The 22,743-nt window shown below is 46.1% G+C and overlaps 1 protein-coding gene across 2 annotated transcripts in view; it reads left to right on the top strand.

Moving 5' to 3' along the window:
- The first annotated feature begins 526 nt into the window (after window positions 1–526).
- The window catches only part of RELN (reelin), a 297,263-nt gene continuing 275,046 nt past the window's right edge, over window positions 527–22,743 (top strand). For both annotated transcript variants that reach the window (XM_075738184.1, XM_075738246.1), the window contains exon 1: window positions 527–995. In XM_075738184.1, the coding sequence (XP_075594299.1) occupies window positions 767–995 (229 nt within the window). In that variant the 5' untranslated portion in view covers window positions 527–766. The remainder of the gene's footprint in view (window positions 996–22,743) is intronic.

Here is a 22,743-nt window from a genome sequence, read left to right as displayed (position 1 = left end):
GGCTGGGGCAGGGGCAGGTGCACAGGGGCTGGGACAGAGGGACAAAGACAGATGGTCACTGCAAAAGGACAGGGGCTGGAGCAACGGGACAGAGGGAAGGGACAAAATGATGGTTACAGAGATAGAAGTAGAGAGGCAAGGGTTGGGACGGAGGGACAGGGACATGGGAGCAAGGAGTGAGCGAGGGGCAGGGAGTCAGGTGTTGAGGCAGGGACGAGGGACAGGGGCCGGGGCAGTGGCAGCGGCTGGGACCCAGGAGCAGAGACGGGGCAGAAGCTGGGGCGGGGACGCAGGGGCAGGGGCAGGGACCCGGAGGCAGACAAAGGCCGGGCAGCAGAGCCCAGCTCGCAGCCCGCGTCCCCGCAGCGGCAGCACCGCACACCGGCGCGCAGAGCGAGGAGCGGGAGGAGCGGGCGGCGGCGGCGGAGGAGGCGGAGGAGGAGGAGGAGGAGGAGGGGAGGGACCTTCCCCTCCCTCCCACCCCGACACCGGGGGAAATAAATTATTCCCAGCCCTCGCACTCCCAGCTCCGTGCCCCGCACCCCGGCAGCGGCAGGCGGGGACGGCGCAGCCTTCGGCGGGCGCGGAGGGGCCGCCCCTGCCCGCGCTCCGCTCCGCGCCCCGCTCCCGCCTCCCCACGAACTCCCGCGGGCCGCGGCGGGGGGCAGCGCCCGCCCCGTCCCGTCCCGCCCCGTCCCGTGCGGAGCGGAGCGGCGCGGCGGCCCCGCCGTGCCCTGGATGCCCCAGCGGCGCCGGCGGCAGCAGCATGGAGCGGCGGCGGGGCGTCCCCGGGGGCTGGCCCTGCCTGCTGGCCGCCCTGGGTGCCCTGCTGGCGGCGGGCCGGGCGGCCGCCCCCCGCGCCCGCTTCTCGCCCTTCTTCTTCCTCTGCACCCACCACGGCGAGCTGGAGGGCGACGGCGAGCAGGGCGAGGTGCTCATCGCCCTCCACATCGCGGGCAGCCCCGCCGCCTACGTGCCCGGCCAGGAGTACCACGGTAGGTGGGAGGCGCCCGCCGTGCTCGGCGCTGCGCGTCCCCCGGCGGCGGGCGGGAGGGCGGCCCCGGGTGGGGGGGGAGGGTCCCGCACCGCGGAGCGGCAGCCCGGCCCCGCGGCCGCGCAGGGGACGGGGTGGGCGGGCGCCCTGGACGGGGAAACGGGCGGCCGTGCTGCCGTGCCCCAGGTCAGCCCCGGCGAGGGGCTCCTCGGGGCTCCCCGGCCGTGCGGGACCGTCTTCGCCTGCCCCGGCCGCCGCTCCGCCCGGGCGCGGGGGTCACCGCCGACCGCCCCCGTCGCAGCGGCGCTTCGCGCTGCCCCGGCGCGGCCCCTGCGAAGCGCCAGAGCCAGAGGAAATTCCGAGACCCCTCTCTTTAACCGGCCCAGTGCCGCAGCCAGACCCTCCTAAGTTGCTGGAAGTCTGTCCCCGTCCCGCTCCAGTAGCTTTCGGACCCGGCTTGCACCGAGCGCATCACCCTTTCCTCGGTGGCCGTGCGGTGCCGCAGCTGGGCGGCTGCCACTCGCGGGTCACCAAAATGTGGCCTCGCAAGGACCCCGGACCCCGCCGTAGCGCGGCCGTGGCCGGGGCAGCCCCCGTGTTGCTCCCCGCGGAGGGGATGCAGCAGCCACGGGCGGGAGCGGTGGGTCAGGCACTCGCAGGTGGCTTTGGAGATGGAAGGTCGTGCCCAGAAATAATAAACCACCGGCTTTTTGTAAACTCCCAGGCTGAGGAGAATTAGATAGAGTAGGCAAAGTTGTTCACGCACGTAGAGTCTCTACTTTCGTGATGTGCTGGGTGAGGGGCACAGCCCAGGGCTGACCGCGGCCTCGCAGGCAGGTACGCTCCATCCTGCTGTGGAAAACTGCTTTCGGCCGCGGAGTGCCCCTGTAAACCAGCAACTGTGCTGGTCAACTGCCTCGTCACCATTTCTCTCTATAGAAAACTTTCGTGTCTGAAACATTTTTTAATTCCTAGCCGTGGGAGACCGCTTAAAGGTACAGTCGCTAATCCTGCTTCTCTCTTTGTGTCTGCTTGAGGGTTTGCAATGCTACATAATAACATCTGATTCTGCAGTAAGCGTTACAAAGTCAGAAAAACTAAAAAAAAATATATTTATTTAAGATGCCTTGCTCGGAAACAGATACTGTGTAATGATCCCTGGCTAAAGATGGAGTTAAACTTCTGACTTTGATATATTCCTGCTCAGAATTTAAGTTTTAGGTAAATCACAAAATCGTTGAATCATGTGAATATTCTGATTGAATTTTTGATTGTAAAGACAGAAAAATGCAAACACATCAAATATTCATTTTTACAACATCGAAGGGGTCCTGAAGTTTTTGTCTTTGTATAACCTTTAACAATATAGTTTTACCAAATTAATATGAAAGTTTTGGTTTTAAAATATTGGTGTCCTTTTTAACAAACCACACAAGGAAATTACATGACTTCACCAGGTTCGGTTTTTCCTTAGACCCCCATATCTTCCAGCCCATAATACACGCTCAGATCAGTTAAATTGCATTCAACCTGCTGAACCACAAATGTGCAGAGGGTAAAAAAAGAAGCTGGAATTTCCATCCTGCACAATTTTTAAAAATGTGGTTCAGACACGCAAATAACAGAATCGCCCCCTTACCTCGCTGCTGCCGTGTTTTCCAGCCGGCAGCCGGTGTTTAAGCCCCGTTGCTGCTCTGGGGAGAGGGGGCTGTGGCGGGCTGCGGGCAGGGGTGCAGGCAGGGGTGCAGGCAGAGGTGCAGGCAGAGGTGCAGGCAGGGTGCAGGCAGGGCTGCCCGGCTGCCTCAGCCCTGCAGAGTGAAGAGCGGGGGTGTGGGTGTGGGTGTGTGGCGTTTCTCCGGGGATGCTCTTCTGCCTCTCACCCTCTAAAAAAGGGGTTTTAATTTTAAAATATCAGCCTGCAGAGAAACGCCCCAGACCCCTCAGGTAGCCACGGGTGGATTTTCCGTCGCTGTTTTGCATCTGACAGAGCAAAACGCGGCGGCTCTGACGATACCTCTGTGCCTCGGGTTTTTTTACCTGCTCTCACGGGGCGCCTGGCGATTTTGCGGGGCCGTTGCTGCCCTTGCGCCCCGGTTGCGCGCAGCTCCCCCGGCCCTGCGCGCCCCCGCGCAGCCGTTGCGCGCTGCGGAGCCGCCCTGCGCTTCTCCCCGCGGCCAGCCCTGCGCAGGTGCGCGGCGGCGGCCCGGGGGGCTCGGCCCGGCGCGTCGGTAAGCTGCTGGGAGCTGCACCTTGCCCGGTGGTTCTGTTAGTCCTGCTGCACGTCTGAAATTTGCACCGTGGTTTGCGCTTTTCCGTCTGAAAGCAGGCGGTGTTGGCGCTGCTCTGCCCTCAGTGTCATCACTGCCAGCGGCAAACATCTGCCCCGGGGGCTGCAGTTAAAGCATTTCAGGGTATCTTTTAGAGCCGCTGTATTAAGAAAGAATAAAAAACCTGGATGCGTTCAAAGGATCGTGCTAATTCTTATGAACACAGAAGAAAGTCCACAGACTGAACTTGAAAACTGATTTGTTTACACAGCACAAGATGTAGGTACACCCCGATGTGAGCCAGCCTCATATCTTACTTCTAACTTGCAATGGTAATTTTTTTTTTTTCCCCAATTTTGTGCATTGATTAAACACTTACCTGTGCCAAAACAAGGGAAGGAGCACTGCCTGCTTGCTATGCACAGTGCAGCAGATGTACCCTTGAGCTAAGCACACTTATTCAGTTAGCTATTTTGAAATATCTCATTTGAATATTTTTAAATACAACAATTATCAACGTTAAATATAGCACACACACACAAAAAAAATCCAAAGTATACAATCTGAAGAAATAATTTGAAGTGGTCTGGGCTTTTATATAGTGCAGTTTAATGTTATTGAAAAATGCCAGTCTGCACTGGTTGAGAATTTTGCATTTAAAAATCAAACTTTAAAGATGGTCTTGTGGGGACACAGGGGTGGAGTTTTGAGGTGCAGTACAGAAGCACAAGACAAAGGGAGATTTACATATGTACAATGCAAATTCACCTGCTCAGAGAGCTTATTAAAATACACTGCTCCAACTCTTCGCACGGTCCACTGAGGCCGCGTTTTACACTTACTGCCCCTTCATTCGGCAGGGCCGGGTGACAGCAGCATCCAAGAGCACTGAGTTCAAAGAGGAGCGAATTGGATGAAATCATACGCCGAGGGCTGGATGAGAAAAAAATTCTGATTAAAGAAAAATCAGCCAACAATTTTCTGTTAATTTGTTTAGCTGTTTCTTTGGGCTCTCCGGGTGGGAGTCAAACCACTGTGCATCCCGCGGAGCTGGGACGCTGGCTCTCGTCCGTTTGCCCAACTGTCCCTTGCGCAGCCCCGCACCCTGGGAGAGGAAAGGTATCTGGTGCAGAAGACGCTTGCCTGGGAACCAGGCGAGCACGGGAGCTTCTGTGAGAGGCTTCTCTGACGCACCAGATCCGGAACTTTATTTCCCTGTGCCCCTGAATTTCATCAGTAAAATGAAGGCGATAATATTCCCTACTTTACGTAGTTAAATTAGATGATTGGGATTTAGCACTTCTCCCCTAACCCTTAAAAGTACTCCAGATTTGGCCCTATTCCTGCAATCAGTAAATATTTAAAAATGCATTCATTGATTGAATAGGACCAGACCTACGCTGCACATAAATACGCTCTTTTATATACAGGACTGCCTTGATAAATCGGTAAACAATTTTATTACCTTTGGCAGACTTTTATTCCTTGAATTAGCTTATTTCAAATTTAATTAGGTCCTTCAGCTGGCAAAGCACTTAGGCACTTGCTCAGATGCAAACTGACAAAGTGTGGCCTGGTTTAATGTAGGCACCTGCTCAGCTTCCTTCCAGACAAGTGGTGGTCGTGTGTTTGGAGAGCTGCATCAGGGCCCGCTTGGCTTGCTCAGAGCTTTGCTGTTAGATAGCAATGATCCTGTTTTGTTTTCCTCCTGGGCTTTCCACTGTAATCTGCAGAGCAGAATATAATTTCTTCAGGAAAAAAATCCCCAACAACATTATATATTGAAATTTTTTATGCAAGTTGTTTTGGGTTTATTTCCAATCTGCGGTCAGTTTTGATTATCCATGTCAATTCTCCTTCAGTGCTGAGAGCATGTACCATCGTTTATGGGCAGATAAGTACATGGGAAATGCATGAAGAAAAAAGAATAAACTTGACTGAACATTGAGTCCTTGCTGCCCTTAATCACATAAAACTAAAAATGAACAGTCAAATGCATAGTGTTTAAAAAATACAAACGGATTACCTTTATACCTTATTTTTTTCTGACCCCTTAAATTTTTTTTTGCTGTCACTGTGAACAGTGCCTTTTTCCCAAGGTTTCAAATTTAGATGTTTTAGGAACAACTTTGAACTGTTTTCCCATGATTGATGTTAAACCTCATAATTCTGCCCTTAAAATAGTTTTCTTTAATGAGACTTGAGTTTCTATTTCACTCTCCATTGTTCCTTTTTTTCTTTTTTTTTTTTTTTTTCGCAGAACGGATTAACCTTCAGTCCCCAAATGTTATCAGTTTCCATCAATGACTGTTACTATTCTTAGATATACTGTATATTGTCTAGAACCATTATTTTGATAGGTTGTAAAAATAAGTTTTCAACTATTTTAAGTGGTAGTTAGGCACTCTTTCAGCACTGATAAAAAGTTGTTTAATGTCTGGCCAATTCCACCTTTGTTATTAACCGCTGTGTTTAAGAAACACAGATCATGACTTAGTATCTGTTTTCATTAGGGTTACTTACATTTCTGGTACCCACTTGATCTAGTGGGCATTTTCATTGTAAATTCTTACTGTTCAGATTATTAAAAAATAAAAAGGTGTTGGAGTTCCAAGTGAGGGAGGGGAAGAGAGAAAATAACTGGAGAGTAAGTAATGATGCTGCTTAAGGTGTAAACAGGATTATGAGAGTCACAGGAACTCAGTTGCAAATACTTCCTCTACCAGTTATGCTGGAGTGTAGAAAACTTTTTGTGAGCTGTTAGACGTAAAGAGAGCACAGGAGGTGGTGTTAGTGATGGTGTATTGGTAACAGAAGAGCAGGTCCATGTTTTCCAGCACCAGCCTGAGAAGCAGGTCAGCTTTTTGAGTCTCTTGCAGGGTGTTCCCTTAAAGACTTTCATCTCATCCACTTAGACCGTCCTCTGATCTTTGGAAGAATGGAGACTTCCAGCAGTTTTTGTTTTAAATTAAAGAGGCATGTAAAAATTTTTGCTCATGGGAGTCCTGTTTCCTTCAGGGATTATTCTGTAAATCTTAAGGGACACTTAAATTAAGAACGTGAGGCTGGCAATAGGTAGCAAAAGAGAGGGAGTTGTTAAGAATGGGGAAGCCCCTTGGTCTTCAAGTCTTTTCTTTCCTCTGAAGTCCTTAGCAATATCCTGCAGCTGCATAAGGGTTTCGTAGCACACAACGATGCCATCTGGGGTTGGTGCTTACTAAAAATGTCCTCATCCACCAACTGCCCCAGAGTGCACCCTGGCCATGCTCTGCTGTATTTAGGATTTTCTTGCATAAATGGAACTTTGCAAAAGCAAGGGTGACTTCTGTGTACTGTGGCCTGTTCTTTAGATGGTCTGTTTGAATTTGTCAGGTCTGAGCCTTATTTAGTGCTTTTTTGAGTGAATGTGGGTTTCTAAATCTTGACGTTGGCCAATGGATTGTCTGTGTTTCTGAAGCTCTTGTCTTGCCCCAGAGTTCGTGTGGTACGTCTTTGCACATTCTAAAATGTCATGCTTTTAAGATCTCTTCAGCAGAAATTGATGAAGGATGCCAACCTTAAAACAAAAAGGTAGACAAGGTCACAGCTTACAGTCTCTTACAAACCATGTTTTGCTAGGGAAGACGTTAAATTTTAACGGGTTCAGCTGTCTCGCTCTAATTCCTGGGCCAAATAAGAAGTCGGCAGATGGCTTGGCCAAAGATGTGGTCAGGCACGGGATTGATGAAAGGAGGTAGAAGGTCCACAAAGGCCTAAATGAGCCTCTCTCGCAAATTTGCAGAAGAGATGTAATATCTGGTCAAATCCCTTCTCCCCCCGTCAGGGGGCTGCTCCCCCCTGTGAGGGAGATGTGATTGCCCCAAATAACAGAAATCAAAGTCAGCGCAGCGTGCCGGCATGACCCACATTTGCCAGGTGACATCTGACTGTAGGACAGAAACGGTATTGTTGGTATTACGGGTCTGCATAGGGCAAACTACTCTGGGCACGTCTGTATACATTAAAAAAATGATCTCTGGCTCAGTGAGCTCACCGCCCGAGGCCCAGAGCTTGGTGTGAGAGCTCGTGTGTGTGCACAGACCTTTCCCATAGCATGGTGCCCAGAATTGAAGTCAAGGAAGAAAGGAAACCTATAAATGGTGAAGGGGTGCAAAAGTACTGTTTCGATGGGGATATTGCATGTATTATCTGCTTTCTGTGTTTAAAGGACATATTTTGGAATCTGCATAATTTATCTGTGGAGTTCATTGCTAAAATCTGTTCATATTAACAGCTTTTAAGTAGAAATGAAAAAAAATATTTTTCTTGTAAATAATGAATAATTGCAATTAGATAGAAATAGATATATGTAAAACAAAGTATGAACCTTGTACATCAAGACCTAAGTTGACCAATAAACGATTTGTAAGTAGGTTACTGTGCCGTGGTGACATGTAGTACATTTCTCCAATGTTTCCCGCATTGATTATTCCACCAAACCCGTGTTGGTTCATTAGGTAGAACAGGGTGAGACCGTCAGACCGGCAGCATTTCTCATTTTCCTTATTGTTCCCTTGATCCGGATTTTTGAAGGCCACTGCTTCTGAAATACTCTAGCATTTTATTATAGCACAATACTACAGTATTTGCATATTGACTGGTTGAAGTATGATTTTCAATTTGATAATAGCCGTGGTGATACAACTGAGATGGATTCAGATGCAACCTTTATTTGCTTTGTGTGTCTCATGCCCTACAGCTGCGGTTTAGATTTGTCATGAGTGTTTGCTGCATGGACAGGGAAGGAAACGGCACTGTCTTACCTCTGAGAATAAGCAACCTTTCATACCACTCCTTGTTATGAGAATTTCAATGGTCTCTGATGAAAGGTTCAGTCTTTTTAACATGCTTCCTTTCTTTGTGTTAACATTTCCTGCCTTTTCATCGGGCATGAAAGGTGCACAGAGTGCAAATGTGTGTCTGGAATATTTGTGTAATTCCCACTTTTTTTTTCCCCCAGTTGTAGCCTCTGGGATAAACATAGGACAAACTCTGACAGTGCAACTTTTAACATGTGTCAAAGTCCAAGAACAGATTGCTTGTGGAGAAGGCCTTCCCAGTTTGTCAGTCAATGCCTTCTTGTTAAGCCTGAGGTCTTCCTCTGATAACCCTCCCCTCAGGTCAGTCCTGGAAAATGAAAGTCGTAGCGTGTGTCACGCAGCTCACGCAGTGCGGGCTGGGCTGTGCTGACGGACAATGGAGGATGCTGATGATGTCATGGAGGCAGAGAGCCCCCTGGTCCATGCCCTTGGGACCTTCTCCCAGGTCCACCCTCCTGCAGTGCTCATGGGCAACACAGTTTTTACTCTTTTCCTAAGGGGAAGAGCAGTGTCATGGAATTTGGGGGGGGGGTGGGGGGTGGGGGTGGTAAGGTTTTGTTTTGGTTTAATATATATATATCACTAAGTGTTTGGCTTCTAGAATCCTAGAATCATTTAGGTTGGAAAAGGCCCATAAGATCATCAAGTCCAACAGTAAACCTAACAGTGCCAAATAAGCTTAAATAAGGCAAAGGCTTAAATAAGGCCACTGGCTTAAATAAGGCAATGTCAGGGAGGTGTGCGTCCTGCTTGGAGAGGGAGCACTGGGGTTTGTGAGCGCCGTTAGGGTTCATGCCCATTTATTCCATAGCCCAGGACTGGCCATTACTATGTCCTTCTGCAGCTGGAGAGGTCCTGGCTGGGGCTGGAGATGGCACCCAATATCCGGGCACAGGGCCACAGGATCCCTGCCAGCAGCTCCTGCAACCGTCTGGAGCAGCTGATGCCTCCCGGGCACCACAGTGTTTCCTGGGCAGCTGGGTTCAGCTTAGCTTCAGGCAGAGGCACCTGTGGGCTCGATCTTTGTCTCACCAACCGCAGCATCACCTGCGTCACTCCAGACTCCCTTCACTGTAGCTGTTGGCTATTCACCCTCATCCTGCTGCTGTCAGCATGGCTTTCTGTTTGGGGAGACCGGTTGGTGTGAGTGTTTTTTTGCATGCCGGTAGTGACCTCCACAACGCTCCCTCCACCTCAGTGGGATCCTTGATCTTCCCGGGGAATCAGGACATCCCTGACTGCTACCTTGTAGTGTTTGCTCACCGCCTGTTGTAGGCAATGCCCTTTATGTGAACATCCCAGTCTAGAAAGGAGGAGGTGTCTGGGGGACTGGACATCAGTGAAAGTTGCAGGGGAGCAGGTGAGGAGTTCAGACACGTTCCAAAAGGCTTTTGTTGCAAAGCGGAGGCTGTTTTTCACAGTCTTTGTAAGGTCCCTCTTGCTGTATTTTTTCATCCTGGAAACAAAACAGAAGAGGATGTTCCCTGCTCCTCTCTAGGCTCTTTGATATTGATATTGGTTCTGAGAGTTTCACAAGTGTCTCCTCGGGGGGTGAAATCAATGGCGCTTTTCCAGCCTGTGTCTGTTGAAGTTCAACCTGCAAGAGCCCTGAGTGACAGCAGGTGACAAATCCATCTCCCTTCAGGTGCAAGTTTTACCCTGCACTACCTTAAGTTTTAAAAAACCTCTTCTTTCAGACTTCTACATTGACCTTCTTCATAAAATTATGTGTGCTGCAGGTTTCTGTCTGAACTGTCCAAGTGCTCCAGTGCTGTGTCCAAGTGCTGCCCCAGTGTCCCACGCCCTGGGGTGATAAACACCATGGGGTGTATCCAGCCCCGCAGTGGGACCCATGGACCCCACAGACCCTCTCTGGGGGGATGCCTTGCCCTGCTGCCCAAGAGGGAGGTGGTGTTCCAACATAGGGGAGAGCCTGTCCCCATCTCCCTGCTGAAGGGCTAGGTGCCAGTGGGGGAGGACGTCAGATGGATGGTGGCCCCATGTGCCTCCAGCCCCATCCTTCCTCCCCTCCTCCTCTCTGCCTACTCAGAGGACGGAGCGGATCCAGGGGACAGTTCAGAGTCATTGATTGAGATGCCCAGAGTAAAATTTGATTTAGGTTTGGTGGATGAGAAGTGTTATTAATAAACCCAGCCTTCTGGGTGTAGGGGATCAGTCGGCATTGGAAATACTTGTGCAGCTATGTGTAAACCTATTGCCGTGTCTCCGCCTGAGGCAGAAGCCTGAGGACATGCAAACATGCAGGGTGGTTGCTGGTATGTCCCTTTGGTTTTGCAAGATATAACATGGGGTGGAAGTGGCAGTGCCCTTGCTCTTTCTTGGCAGGGTAAGCAGATTAATCATCAGAGGTGGGGCTGAAGATCTATGTGTGTTTCCCTCAATGGCATCTACTCACTACTCACACATACACTCAATTGTAGCTGCTCGTTTCCCACAGGAGGCAGGGCCGTACACATCGGGCTGAGGGGATCGATTTATGAACCAGACTGAGAGCTAGGAGCTCTAACACCATGCTTAGCAAAGCTATGATTGCCTCAGATTAGCCAGAGTTATTTATTCCTCCCTGTGCCTGCTTGAAGGATAGTTTTGTAAATAAACGGGTATGACCTGATGGAGCTCAAAGACAAGAAGAGGGTCTGCCTGCCAACCCCACCTCTGGCTGTGGCTGCTGCAGCGTGTCTCCTGCTGTCCAGCTCATCGTTCCTCGCTGCCATGGGTGATCAGACACTGGCACACAATCCTTCCTCCCCCCTCCAGCCCCTGGCCATCGTGTGGCTGTACGCAGAGTGGTCCAGCTGATGAAGAACACACAGCGTAAGGGGCCTGACTCTTTACCTCTTTCCATCCCCCCGATGTCATTTCTGAGAATGCAGTAAGATAATCAAAAGTTGGCAAAGAAGCAAAGCCCCAGTTCACAGAGAGAAATCCGACAAGCAAGCTCCATTTCATGCACAGGCATGTTTCTGGGAGCAAATGCTGTTTTCCCCTCCTCATCCTGCTGCACTGCATCCGCAGGCAGTTCCTGGCCTGCCCCAGCTTGGGTTTGAAGGGATCTGTGTGTTGGCTGTCCACAGGTAGGGTATGTAGGATGTTCCCTGGGAACGTATGGGGAGACTGTGAAAGCTGATGGTCTGTCTATGTGCTGTGCACAGCATAGCAGAGAGGAGGGAAGGAAAAGGGAAAAGGGAGAGCACACAACGCTCACTGGCCAGAAGACTTAGAGAAATCTGGGAATATTCTTCTCTCTGTGGCTGAGAGGTACTTTGTGGTCACAGCGTTCAACCCGTCTCGTAGAATATTCATAAATGAGTTAGCAATGACACAGAAAACTGTTTTCCTGTGTATGTTGCCCGTACTCTTGCAGAGCAATTCTTCATGGCTGAGCTGGGTCTGCCCATGCAGGTCCTGCACCGGGGAGAGCTCTTCCTGCGCTATAACCGAAAGTGATGAGTAGGTGACCAGCCTTTGTACCATCTGAAAACAGCAGCACGACCCTCTGTGGCCTCTTGTCGTGTCAGGCCCTGGGATGTGAGGAGTCATTCATCACGGGGCTTGGCAAGGTCTCTGCCATTTGCCTTCCACTTTTCCCACTGCTTCCCAGGACAATACAATAGATAGGAAAGAACAAGAAATACAGATAATATTTATCTTTCTGGCTAAACAAGCTGTGGTTTCCAGGCCACAATAACCTTCCAGTGTTCCTATCTCACGGGGGAAATGCACTGCTAGAAAAAAACAATCCTCCTTCCAGAATTAGACACATTCATCTGGACACTGGATGAAATGATTATCGATACCAAGAACTGCAGAGAGAAACAAAACAGCACAAGTGGCCAAGGCAAAGATCCTGGTTTAACAAAGTGCTGCCCAGCCTTGCAGTGCAGCAGTTTGTGGGGATACCAGGTACAGAAATTAAAGAGTCAGAACTATAAAGTGCTGTAAAAAAACCTTCCTAGTACATTTGAAAGAAGGGATGTCTGGCTAAACTCCAGCGTTAAACATTTTTATAGAGCAATTCTTCTGACTCTGGCCCAAAAAGTCTGTAGCTTTCAGAACCTCATTCTGGTTAGTACCAAGATCAAAAACCTCTGGCAAACATTTTTATCATTCCAATTATTATGGTTGATTTGCTGATGATTGATACCCTGTCAGATAGGTTTTCAACCTGATAGTATTCTTCCATGAAAGACAGGACTCTGTAATTGATTCAGCTGCAATTGCCATGTTTGTAGTGAATTCATTTAAAATCTGGCTTTGCGAAGGATAAAAACTGATAATGTATTTGAGTAGAATTTGGTAAATGCTTTAATGGAAAATGGGGGGAAGCGAAGTATTTGAAAAATGTTACTGATATTTTCAAAACAAAGTTTTGATTTTTGTTTTGGAAAAATATCTTAATTGTGAAACTGACTGTGAAAAAAAGAAAAGAAGTTAGCTGCATAATCAGAAAATGAATTGAGACTTTTCTGCTTGAACAAAATTCTTTATCTAATTTTTCTGGGTTCATTGAAGATTTTCATATTGACCTAACTGATATTTTAATTTATTTTTTTGTGCTAAACCCCTCAGTACTTCTCCTTTTGTGTTAACCCAAGCTGATCTTTTTTTCTTTCTTTTTCTTTTCATTTTGGTCACTGAACCAAAAATTGAACAGTTCTACTTCTGACAAGTTGACCATTTAATTTCCGGCCACTGAACAGATCCAATTCAGACAAGTAACCTTCACTTCTCTCCTCGCGTTTGTTCCCAAAATAAATTACAGAATAATAATTCGCTCTTTAAGGCACCGAAGTGCAGTTGGTAGCAATACTGACATTTCCAAGGTAACAAACTCATGTTTTCTAGAATGATACCTGAGGTTGCTATGTGGCTTCTGATGTATATGTTAACCACATTTTCCTTTACATCTAGTCATTGTTCAGTTTTCTTTTTCAGCAGAATCTTTTCCCTGATTCAGTGTTCAGTAAAAAAGACTTAGAGGAGGTCTGTCACTTGGCTCCTTCTGGATGTCTACAGTAAAAGGATATTTCTGCTTCCAAACTTGAAAACCCGTTGTAATGCATCTATAGAATTGGCATTCATTTAGCTAGACAAATAGGCCTTCATGTCTCTAAAATGATCTTTTTTTTCAAGGAATAATATTTACAGGGCTGCCCACCTCAAATAGAAATGAACCGCTCAGAGCAGATGTGGAAATTGGCTTTGAGAGATGCAGGTTTATTTCATTCAGGGAAATGATCCCCTGTGTTCTTCGCTGCTGTGCTTTTCCTTCAATACATAGTTAATGCAGAGTGAAAATTACGGAGTTACAGCGGAGCTGCGATGTTTGCAGAATTTGCCTCAACCAGTGGCGATGAAAAGGTGCGGGTCTGGCCGGGGCTGGCAGCACCGGTCCCTCCCCAGCCTCAGGCAGCCCAGATTACTCCAGTGAGCATCTGCAGACCTTTTCACTCAAAGAGATGTAAGTTTTGTTTCATCAAGTGGTAGCAGATGTTAGGGAGCTTTCATGCCATTCATCACCAAGGGAAAGCCAATGCGATGGCATCTGGCTGTTTTCTTACTACAAATTGTTTTCTTAAACTCTAAACTGTCTTTGAGCAGCGGAGGTGGTATATTACACACTGGCTACTCTTATTCTGGGACCTTGCCCAAAACCCCAATGTCCAACTCCCCCCAAGCGCCTTTTTCCCAATTAGTGAGATTACCGTAGAGAGCAAATTCTCCTGCTATTTGCAACATTTTCCATTTGAGAAAACACATTGTAAAATTAATTGCAGTACAATATTTCTTCCGATTGCACATCACTAACTGCTAAGAAACACTACTGAGTGACTTGCACCGTAACTATTAACCTTTCATTCCAGATTTACAAAGCCTGCACTTGTTGCAGTTACCAAGTATTCTCTACATGCAAACAGTCCGAAACAGGGAACCTTTTTTTTCTAATTGATGTATTTTCTCTAGAGCATGCAGATTTTTTTACCAGGTGCAGAACTCATACAGACACTAGTAGCATAGTACCTCAAATCTTCAGACTGGCCAAATTGTTGACAAACAAAAATTGCATGTTCTGTCTGACACCTTGGAGCACTCCAGTTTTTAATGCTCCAGGGCGGAGGAGGACCGTGGTCCCCATGAAGGAGGATCAGTGCCAGCAAAGCCCACAGCTTCTTGGTGTATCATGTAATATGAGTGATGAGACGCCTTGGGTGGCAGGACAAGCTTTAGCTCTATTCTCTTGAAAATTTTACTAATTTTTGAAAGAGCTGGGCTCATTGCTCAGAGAATGTAGCTGAATCAACAGCTTCCATCTAGTAACTCCCCCCAAAACTGCTAGGCAGATGTATTTGTAGGAAAAAAATGCCCCGGTCAGACAATCTGGATGACGTTCCAGCTGCGTGCCAGTTCAGTTCTCATCTTTTCTGCTGAATTTAACATGTGTTTATGATGTTTAGCATGCAGAGTGGTTGTAATGAATTTGAATTAGAGGGGAATCATCTTCTTTGTGCTTTTTTTATGTTAAGAACACTGTGCTTTGGTATAAAGAGAGATTGGTGCCTTTGCAATTAGCTATACCAGAATTTGATGGCTTTTTTAGTTCAGGGTTTTACTTGCTGGTACCTTGTATAGGTATTTACCATTGAGGCAAACTAGGAATGAATGTTAACAACACATCACATTTCCTCTATTTCTCTTGAACAGTCTGGAAATGTTTAGGTATAATGAAAGTATAACCATAAATTTCTTTCAGTTATGCACTTAAGAGCGTATTCCATGACATCCTTTGTTACATACCTCACTGTTTTGTTGCTTCTTGAGGTTTTCTGTTGCAGGCAATCAGATCGCTGCTGGGATAAATAGTTATACATGTTGGGTGGCTAATTTAATGTGCTCTTCAGATTCAGAAGAGGTGCAACAAGGAAATATATGTGAGTGGGATGGCAGAGAACTTAATATATATCTCAGGATCCTGGGTATTTAGCAGCTATTTATTATGCTTACTGTCTGTGTCATGGCAGGCCTAATGTAATTCCTATCGTATGCCAAAAGATAGCCCAACTGTCTGGTGTCTTGAAAATCCCCTTTTAATATCTCCTAGGAAGACCACATTTCTGTGGCTTAGATCTGGCTTAGGTTTTGTATGGGCGGGGGCACCTTTTATGTGGTACAAAGCTGGTAATATATTGGGCAGGCATTAGGAATTACTCAGAGATCTCTCAGTTCTGCTTAAAGAAAAAAAAAAAAAGAGTTCTGTTAAATATAAACTTATTTAAATGTACCCAAAGGCTCAGGCTCATTTTTACTTTCCAAGAACACAAAGCTGTGGAAGGATGCAAATATAATCTAAGTTTTTCCGACTTCACTGTAGGAATACCTTTTGTTAAATCTGTAGCCTGCAAAATCCTGTGTTATTTAAAAAGCTACAAACTGGAACATTTTCCTGTGAGAAATGGAGTACTAAAGAAATGTTTCTCAAACTTAAAGCAGGATTTTTACATATTAACTATAAATATCTTGCAACTGTATGATTTGCTTTTAAATAAAATAAAGCTGCTTGCTGTCTCTGCAGAAATGAATTGGGGAAAGGGATTTATCCAGGGTAATTCAGTCAGATGAATGGAGAGATATGTCTGTCACCACTAACGTGACGGTTATTCCTTCTAAATATAAACTGATAATATTATATATTAGACGCTTGATTATACCGTTAAGAAGATTAGTACATTTAAACAGAAAATAAAGGCTTATGTGCCCTAAATGTGAAACTGAAAGGAGAGGGGTTTATATATGGCAGCATCACAACATTCAGTATGTTTGAACAAGGTATTTTCCCCATGAAAATACCTGTAAGGAATAATCACTGCATGCTGCCTCTGGGAATAGGTGGGGTGCCTTAAATCTAATCTCCTTCAAAGTGGTAATTTAAACGTATGCAGGTATTCATCTTGGCATATTTGGGTGTGTTTATTGGAGTGGGCATAGTGATTGCATGCAATCATGTCCACAAGGGCAGTTTTCCGGCTCATCCATTTTCTAGAAATGTTTGGGCCATCTTTTAATTGCAGAAACTGTGGCACATCTATAAAAATTGTGACAGGGCAAAAATGGTTGATGTTGCCTCTCTGATATTTCTGTGAATCAGATCTATGAATTTAAAATATTTAACATACATTAAAGATTTCAGTGTCTTTTAATATTGTGCTTGACTTACACAGTACTGTCTCTAAGGACATAGTAGCTGAATCTTTTGATGGTATTGAATTTATGACATTGAATTTAAGACTTTTGTGCTCATGTCATGAAGCTTGTTAGGTAGTGTTTAACATGTCTCCTTTTTAATTTTTTTTTTTTTTAAATTCTTGTTCTTTATATCCTAGTAGTTCTTCTCAGTGAAAGATTTATAGTGAGGATGGGGGAAGACTTGATCCTTTTACAGTTATCTTCCTGATAGATAGCACTCCTTGATTTCCTTTTATGCACCTCTCTAATTAGATATTCTGCACCTTAATCACAACACCATCTTACTTACTTTATCTGTTAAGAGTAAAAGCATTACGATTATAAATTAAATTAGAAATATTAGAAGATCTTCTGCTTTGAGGCTTGTCTTTGTTTCCAACTCAAGCTCCTTGGTCAAGTCCTGTGCAGAGAAAAAAGCCCCTTGATTGAATTGAATCCAGTGGGGGCTGCAGCGTGGAATGTCTGGTCTGTCCTGAGGCAGAGCTGGAGCTGGTGTTAACCCACAGCCATGTTCCCCCCGTGGGCTGGACACGGCCTGAGTCCACAAGAGCCTGTGGCCGTGCCAGTGGTGCAAGGTACTACACTGGCACCAAAAGTGCTATGCAGGTCAAAATTAAATGCTTTATTTTGGAGGGCGAATCAAGGAGATATGGAGACCCAGGTATGTTGAGTGCTGGCTTTTCCACCCGTTGGTTTCTCAGCCGCCCTGAGTCCATCTGGCTGCAGGCAGTGTGTCCGCCTGCCAGGAACTGACAGCGCTTGCTCTGGAAGGGGAGGTCGGGTCTGGCCTGGGCTGAGAAGCTCTGAATTTGCTGCCCTGCTTCCCCAATGAGCTGCCCAGTGCCACGGGGAAGGGCTGCCCAGCCCCTCCTGTCCTGGGGGCCAGGCTGGGGACACAGCCTCACCTGTCCCTCCTTTGGGGCTGGAAGCTCGATGTATGACCTGGCCGTTCCTGGGGCTGTGTATGCTTTTTGCACTGCCCATTTCAACTCTTCAAACAAATGTTCTCTAAAATATTTTTTAAAAAATGAACTTTGCTAGCATTTGTACATCCTTTAGCCATCTTCCCTTTACTCATGTTATTAGGTCCAATGCATAGTCATGTCCATAATATTAAAATGTCCCTATATGTATTTATTGCGTCTGTTGCTTTGGTGCTATTTTCATTGGCATAGCAAGATGTTGTATACCAATATGCTCAATAAACTCTCTTCACATTGCTGTGGTGTGGTTGCCCTTTCTTCATGCTTATGCTTGAAAATAAATGTGTTTGTCCCTGAAGCAAGTTTATGTGAAGAGTATCTTTTCTAAGGCACTCTCAGAAGCTGTCTGTCCTCCTCCTGTTTGAATGTGTTAACTTCAATCAAGCGTAACATAGGGATACAGGTCTCAAAAATGCCAGATACCTGAAAGCTTGGTGGAAATTGGCAGCCAGCAGAGGAAGAAGACCCAGGGTAATGCCTTCACCGAAACTGAAGACAATTGGGTCAGCTTGGCTATTTATTAACCCCAGGAGAACTCACGCAGAGAGGGACCCTGCACATGCCCCAGGCACAGAAACACCTCAGTAAGACTCTGCTATACCCTACAGACACGGGGATTTAGCAACGAGGCACTGATCCCCACCGAAAATAGTTTTTATGTTCCCACTGAAAATAAAAACTACTCTACTGCAGCGTCACCCGTGGATCCCAGCCACAGGCATTAGGCATCCATCAGGGCTTGGCTGCCCTCAGGGTTGGTTCATGTTCAGGATGGCCTGGGGGCTGCTAGGCTGCGTGGCCCTGTCCTGGCCAAGCCAAGGTTGGCAGTGATGGGGAGAGAGGCCCCCTCCACTGGGATGGGCACGGATGAGGGACAGCAGGGGTCCCTGGCGGGATGAGGTGCCCCACCTGCCTCTGCTCCCACCCTTGCAGCAAAGCCCTTAGGAACAGCAGTGCGGTTTAGGTTTCTAGTCATATCTGGGGGATAATTTGTTGTCCTGGACATATAACCAGTTCTTCTGGTGACCATCAGAAGTCAGTGGCTTTTAAGCCAAGGTTGATCTAGTCCCTGAAGTTTTTCATTGGCTCCTGATTAAAGAGGAGATTTATGCAAAGGGCAGCCTCTGCGGCTGCGGAGAAAGGGCGTAATGATCCCCATGGGAATAAAGTCTCAGAAGAAATAGAATGAAGGCAATAGCAGAACCCCCCCCAGAGACCTGCAGGGCTGAACTGCAGCAGTGTAAGATGGGAGGAGGGTGGCTGAGCGTGCTTGTTTATCCCCTTGCATGAAGCCAGACTTGGGGCAAAGCCCTTCCCAGGCAGGGGCCCTGGTGGAGATGAGTCCTGTGCCAGGTACAGTGAGACATGGGAGAATCTTAGCTGTAAACAGGTTATTTATTTAATCCCATTGCCTTCAATGAGATTATTATTGTCGTTAGAAAAATTCTTCCTATTAGGTCTTAACTTTCATGCTGTGCTCCACCCAAGTCTGTTTAAATATTAGGTGATTTATTTCTGTATTTTCGTTTGTCCTCCATGGGAATGAGGAGGGTTTTAATGCAGAACAGAAAATCAGACTTGTGCTCCAGACCCTTCACCAGCTTCGTTGCCCTTCTCTGGACACGCTCCAGCACCTCAATGTCCTTCTGGTGGTGAGGGGCCCAAAACTGAACACAGCACTCGAGGTGCAGCCTCACCAGTGCCGAGTACAGGGGAAAAAAATAAAGTGAATCAGGTAAAAAACATACTTTGTCTTTCTCATTTGCGTTCTGGCAAAAACAAGAATAAAACACGTCTGTAAAGTAATTAATTTGAATTAGTGTTACTGAAAAGAAACAGTTTTACAGGAATGATAATATTTAAATTTTGTGCATCATCCTGGGATCACTTTAAATTTAATTTATTTTTTGAGTGAAGTTTGCTTTTGGGTCATATTCTGTGCTGGTGGAAATGGACTCATGACTCCAGTGGGTGAAATGTTATCAAAGTGATCCTAATGAGTAGAGAATTTGGCCTTGAATTGAGTTGTTATGATATCAAGCAATGTCTACTGCAATTGTAACAGAGTATTTTTAGGCAAAAGCAATGATATCACAGAAGCACGCTGGCTTAGGTAGTATTTAATACTTGAAGTCCAACGCTGATCAAGACACCACTTTCCAGTTTCTCTTCCTGCAATCTGCCTGCCCTCTGCCAACCACTGGTGTGTGATTAATTGACTGACACGAAGTCTGTTATTTACATTGCAGATATATTGTAAGTAGACTCCAGGTGAAGCTCACAGCATGCTGCATATTTACCACCATATGTTCAGGAGGTTGTGAACAGAAAAAAGTAAGTCTAAAGCCAGAGGAGGTATTAGAGGACACAATAGAAAAGCTAATTATAAAAGCCTTCAAGAGCAGTCCCTGCTTCACCGTTTGATGTCCCAGTATGTAATTACAGAGAACTAGGAAATAAGGGAAGATAATAAAAGGAAGATAATAAAGGAAAGATATAAAAAACCAGGGCATGCTAGTTTGTGAGAGAAGAGAAAACCAGAGCTCCCAGCCCATTTCTCCTTTAGCTGTTGGAAACGAGGGAGGGCTGTGAAAGGGGGATGGAGGAGGCAGGTGTCCTGGGCAGGATAGACAGGGGAGGTGTGAGCTCAGGGGGAAAGGGCAAACTTTGTCAGTGCCTTTTTTCTAGTGCAAACTGGCGTTTCACCCTCCTGAGGGGGCTTTGCACCAGGTGGGATGGCCAGGAAGGGAGCGCTGAAGCTGGCAGCTGTATCATCCCTATTGGCAAGCAATAATTTGTTCCGTTTAAGCAAGGACAGCATGGGATGAAATCACCTCACAGGATGCCACCCTTATTTTAAAGCCCATTATGGGCTGCCTGTGCAAGTAAAAAATCTCACTCTGCATTCGTTGTTCTAGCCCATACTAATGTATATATTTTCCTTGCTATTTGTACCACTTCTGAGTTAGGCTCCCTCTATGAGGATCACAGTGTGTCTCCTGTTGTTTTGTAGAGTGGTTGGTAAGAGTAGTTTAGTGAGGGTTATGATTTTTTATGAAATAGAAGAAAAATATAGATCTAAATCTTAGCTTCCAATCTACATGTAAACTAATCAATATTTCTCAGAAAAGTAAAGGTGCCCTGCAATGCTGTTAGCTACACATGCACTAGGGAGTTGGGGGTCAGGATTTTCTTGGGCAAATGAAGCAGCTTCTGGCTGGCTGTTGCAGGAGGTGCAGGCAATGCGGGGGGCTGGAAATGACAGCTCTAATTTTGCTCCGGGGCTGGAGGGAGGATGTCTTCACTCGTGCCTCAAAGGGCCTTCCCCAACACACAGCTCAATTATTTGGACGGTAAGCTGATTAGAGGATTTGAAACCAATCATCCAAAAATGGTTGATGCCAGCCTCCAACTGACACATCAACTTATTTTCAATGAGTGCAAAGACGAGATACATTTCAAATTACAATTTTGTAGAAGTGTTTAAAAATGCCTTCAGAAGGTGTTTGATAGTGAACAGGGTGAACAGTCAGCAAATGGCTCTTTAATATACCTTTGTGTGCGTTCTGGCTGATGCTGGAGGCTCGCGTGGTGCCAAGCGGTGCTCGTGTGCTGTGCCTGCTCACCCGCTGTCACGGCGTGCCGCTGGGCTCGAGGGGCTCAGGGCTCCCCCAGGCTCCCTCTTCTTGGGAGGCAAGAAAGGTCTTCAATCAGGAAGAGAAAGTAGGAAAAGAGAATTGTGTTGGTTCAGTGAGAGGACAAGTTGGAAAAGGTGCCAAGACGATCAGACACTTAGAGTATCTACTTGTCTACTCCTTGCTTTCCTTTAAAGAAACTCCCAAAATTCCCAAGTAAAAAACCTCACAAATTGCCTCCTCAAAACTTAATTTTTTGCAAAACTTTGGTTTCTTAGCAGATTTCCAGCCCGACTTTGCAACAATGGTTTAGACAAGTAACCCTGGGGATTCCACTGGAGCAACTGGAGTCAATAAGGTTTACATGTGAATAGAAATCCCCAGAACTTAAAACATAAAAATGCCAGAAATCTTTTTTATAGTATGTTGCTATGAATCATTACTGAATGATTACTTATATGTATTTGTCTATGGTAACATGAACAGTTTAATGTTTAAGGCATAATGTACATTTCCTTACATATATAATTACTTTCTGAATGGCAAATTTGCATTGATAAAGTCTCTTGCTTTAAATCTATCCAACTATTTCTGCTTTAACCTTGCATAAATCTGTGATCCAGCTTCTCTCTCTGCTCCTGCAGGGTCTGCTCTCAGTTTCCAAGACCCCAGTCTTGAAGTGCACAATGGTGTGCGCTGCCTCAGATTTTAAACGCCCATTGTGTGTGCTGATGACTTATTCAAAGGTTTCCAGCACATGTTAAGTGCAGATGAAGTTAATGGGAATCTTTGCAAAATTCAGATTTTAGATATTTCTAGTTGGAGGCTCAAAAGCGTAGTGCTCTGAAGTTAGCAAACAGTTTACAAAATGTAGTTCCTGATTTCTCCTGCCTTTGCATACAGCATGCACTAAGGTGTTTGTAACAGACCTCTGCTCTTCTTGAATAAAAGCACTTTCAACTGCCATTGTATTTTGGTCTGACAATGATTATTGAGTGCACTCTGAACTCAGATTTCATAAGACATAATGTCTTCCGTAAAGACAATAATTCTCCATTCAGCTCAATGAGATTTTCTGATGTTTCAGTTGTTTCATAACCATATTATTACAAGTCTGTGGAGTCTATTTTATAATGTCAAGTTTAGCATAGAAAAAGGTGTAATACGTTTAAATTCAGGTGCCTTGGAAACATTACAAAGTCAAATGGAAGAAAACTACAACAGCTTAAGTCTGTAGAGACTGTTACAAATACAAAATGAGCATGGTGCATGATATACCACTATTTAAAGTTTGAAGAAATTAAGCCAAAACCCAAACTCAACATAGCAAGACATGCTACATTGCTCGTTCCTGCACCCAGGAATTGTAAATTCTGCAGCAGAACCTGAATATAAAGAATAATTGAAATATATTCATAATAACTTTATCTCATGATGTAGGTCTCCATGCTGTTCTTCCAACTGCATTGCAATGTGCGAGGGACCTCCTAATCTGCCTGGTGGGATGGAGGTTTTATATGGATTCGATGTGACCTAGAACTTAGTGAGCAAGGAAACAACAAAGAATCTCAGGGTGTAAAAAAGGGGCACAAGTCTTCTTTTATTGTGCTGGGGGCTTCTTCTTCTTCTTCTTCCTTGGACTGTGGGTTGAGGAAAAGGGAATTAATTCACACAGGGGACTTCTAGGGGATCCTGGCATCCTGCTGGTGGGTGAAGTACCAGCAATGTCTGATACAGCAGGAG

The sequence above is a fragment of the Balearica regulorum genome, chromosome 1 (assembly GCF_011004875.1).
Source record: "Balearica regulorum gibbericeps isolate bBalReg1 chromosome 1, bBalReg1.pri, whole genome shotgun sequence".
NCBI lineage: Eukaryota > Metazoa > Chordata > Aves > Gruiformes > Gruidae > Balearica > Balearica regulorum.
The sequence above is the reverse complement of the archived record's forward strand: the minus strand, read 5'-3'. Positions and strand labels throughout refer to the sequence as shown.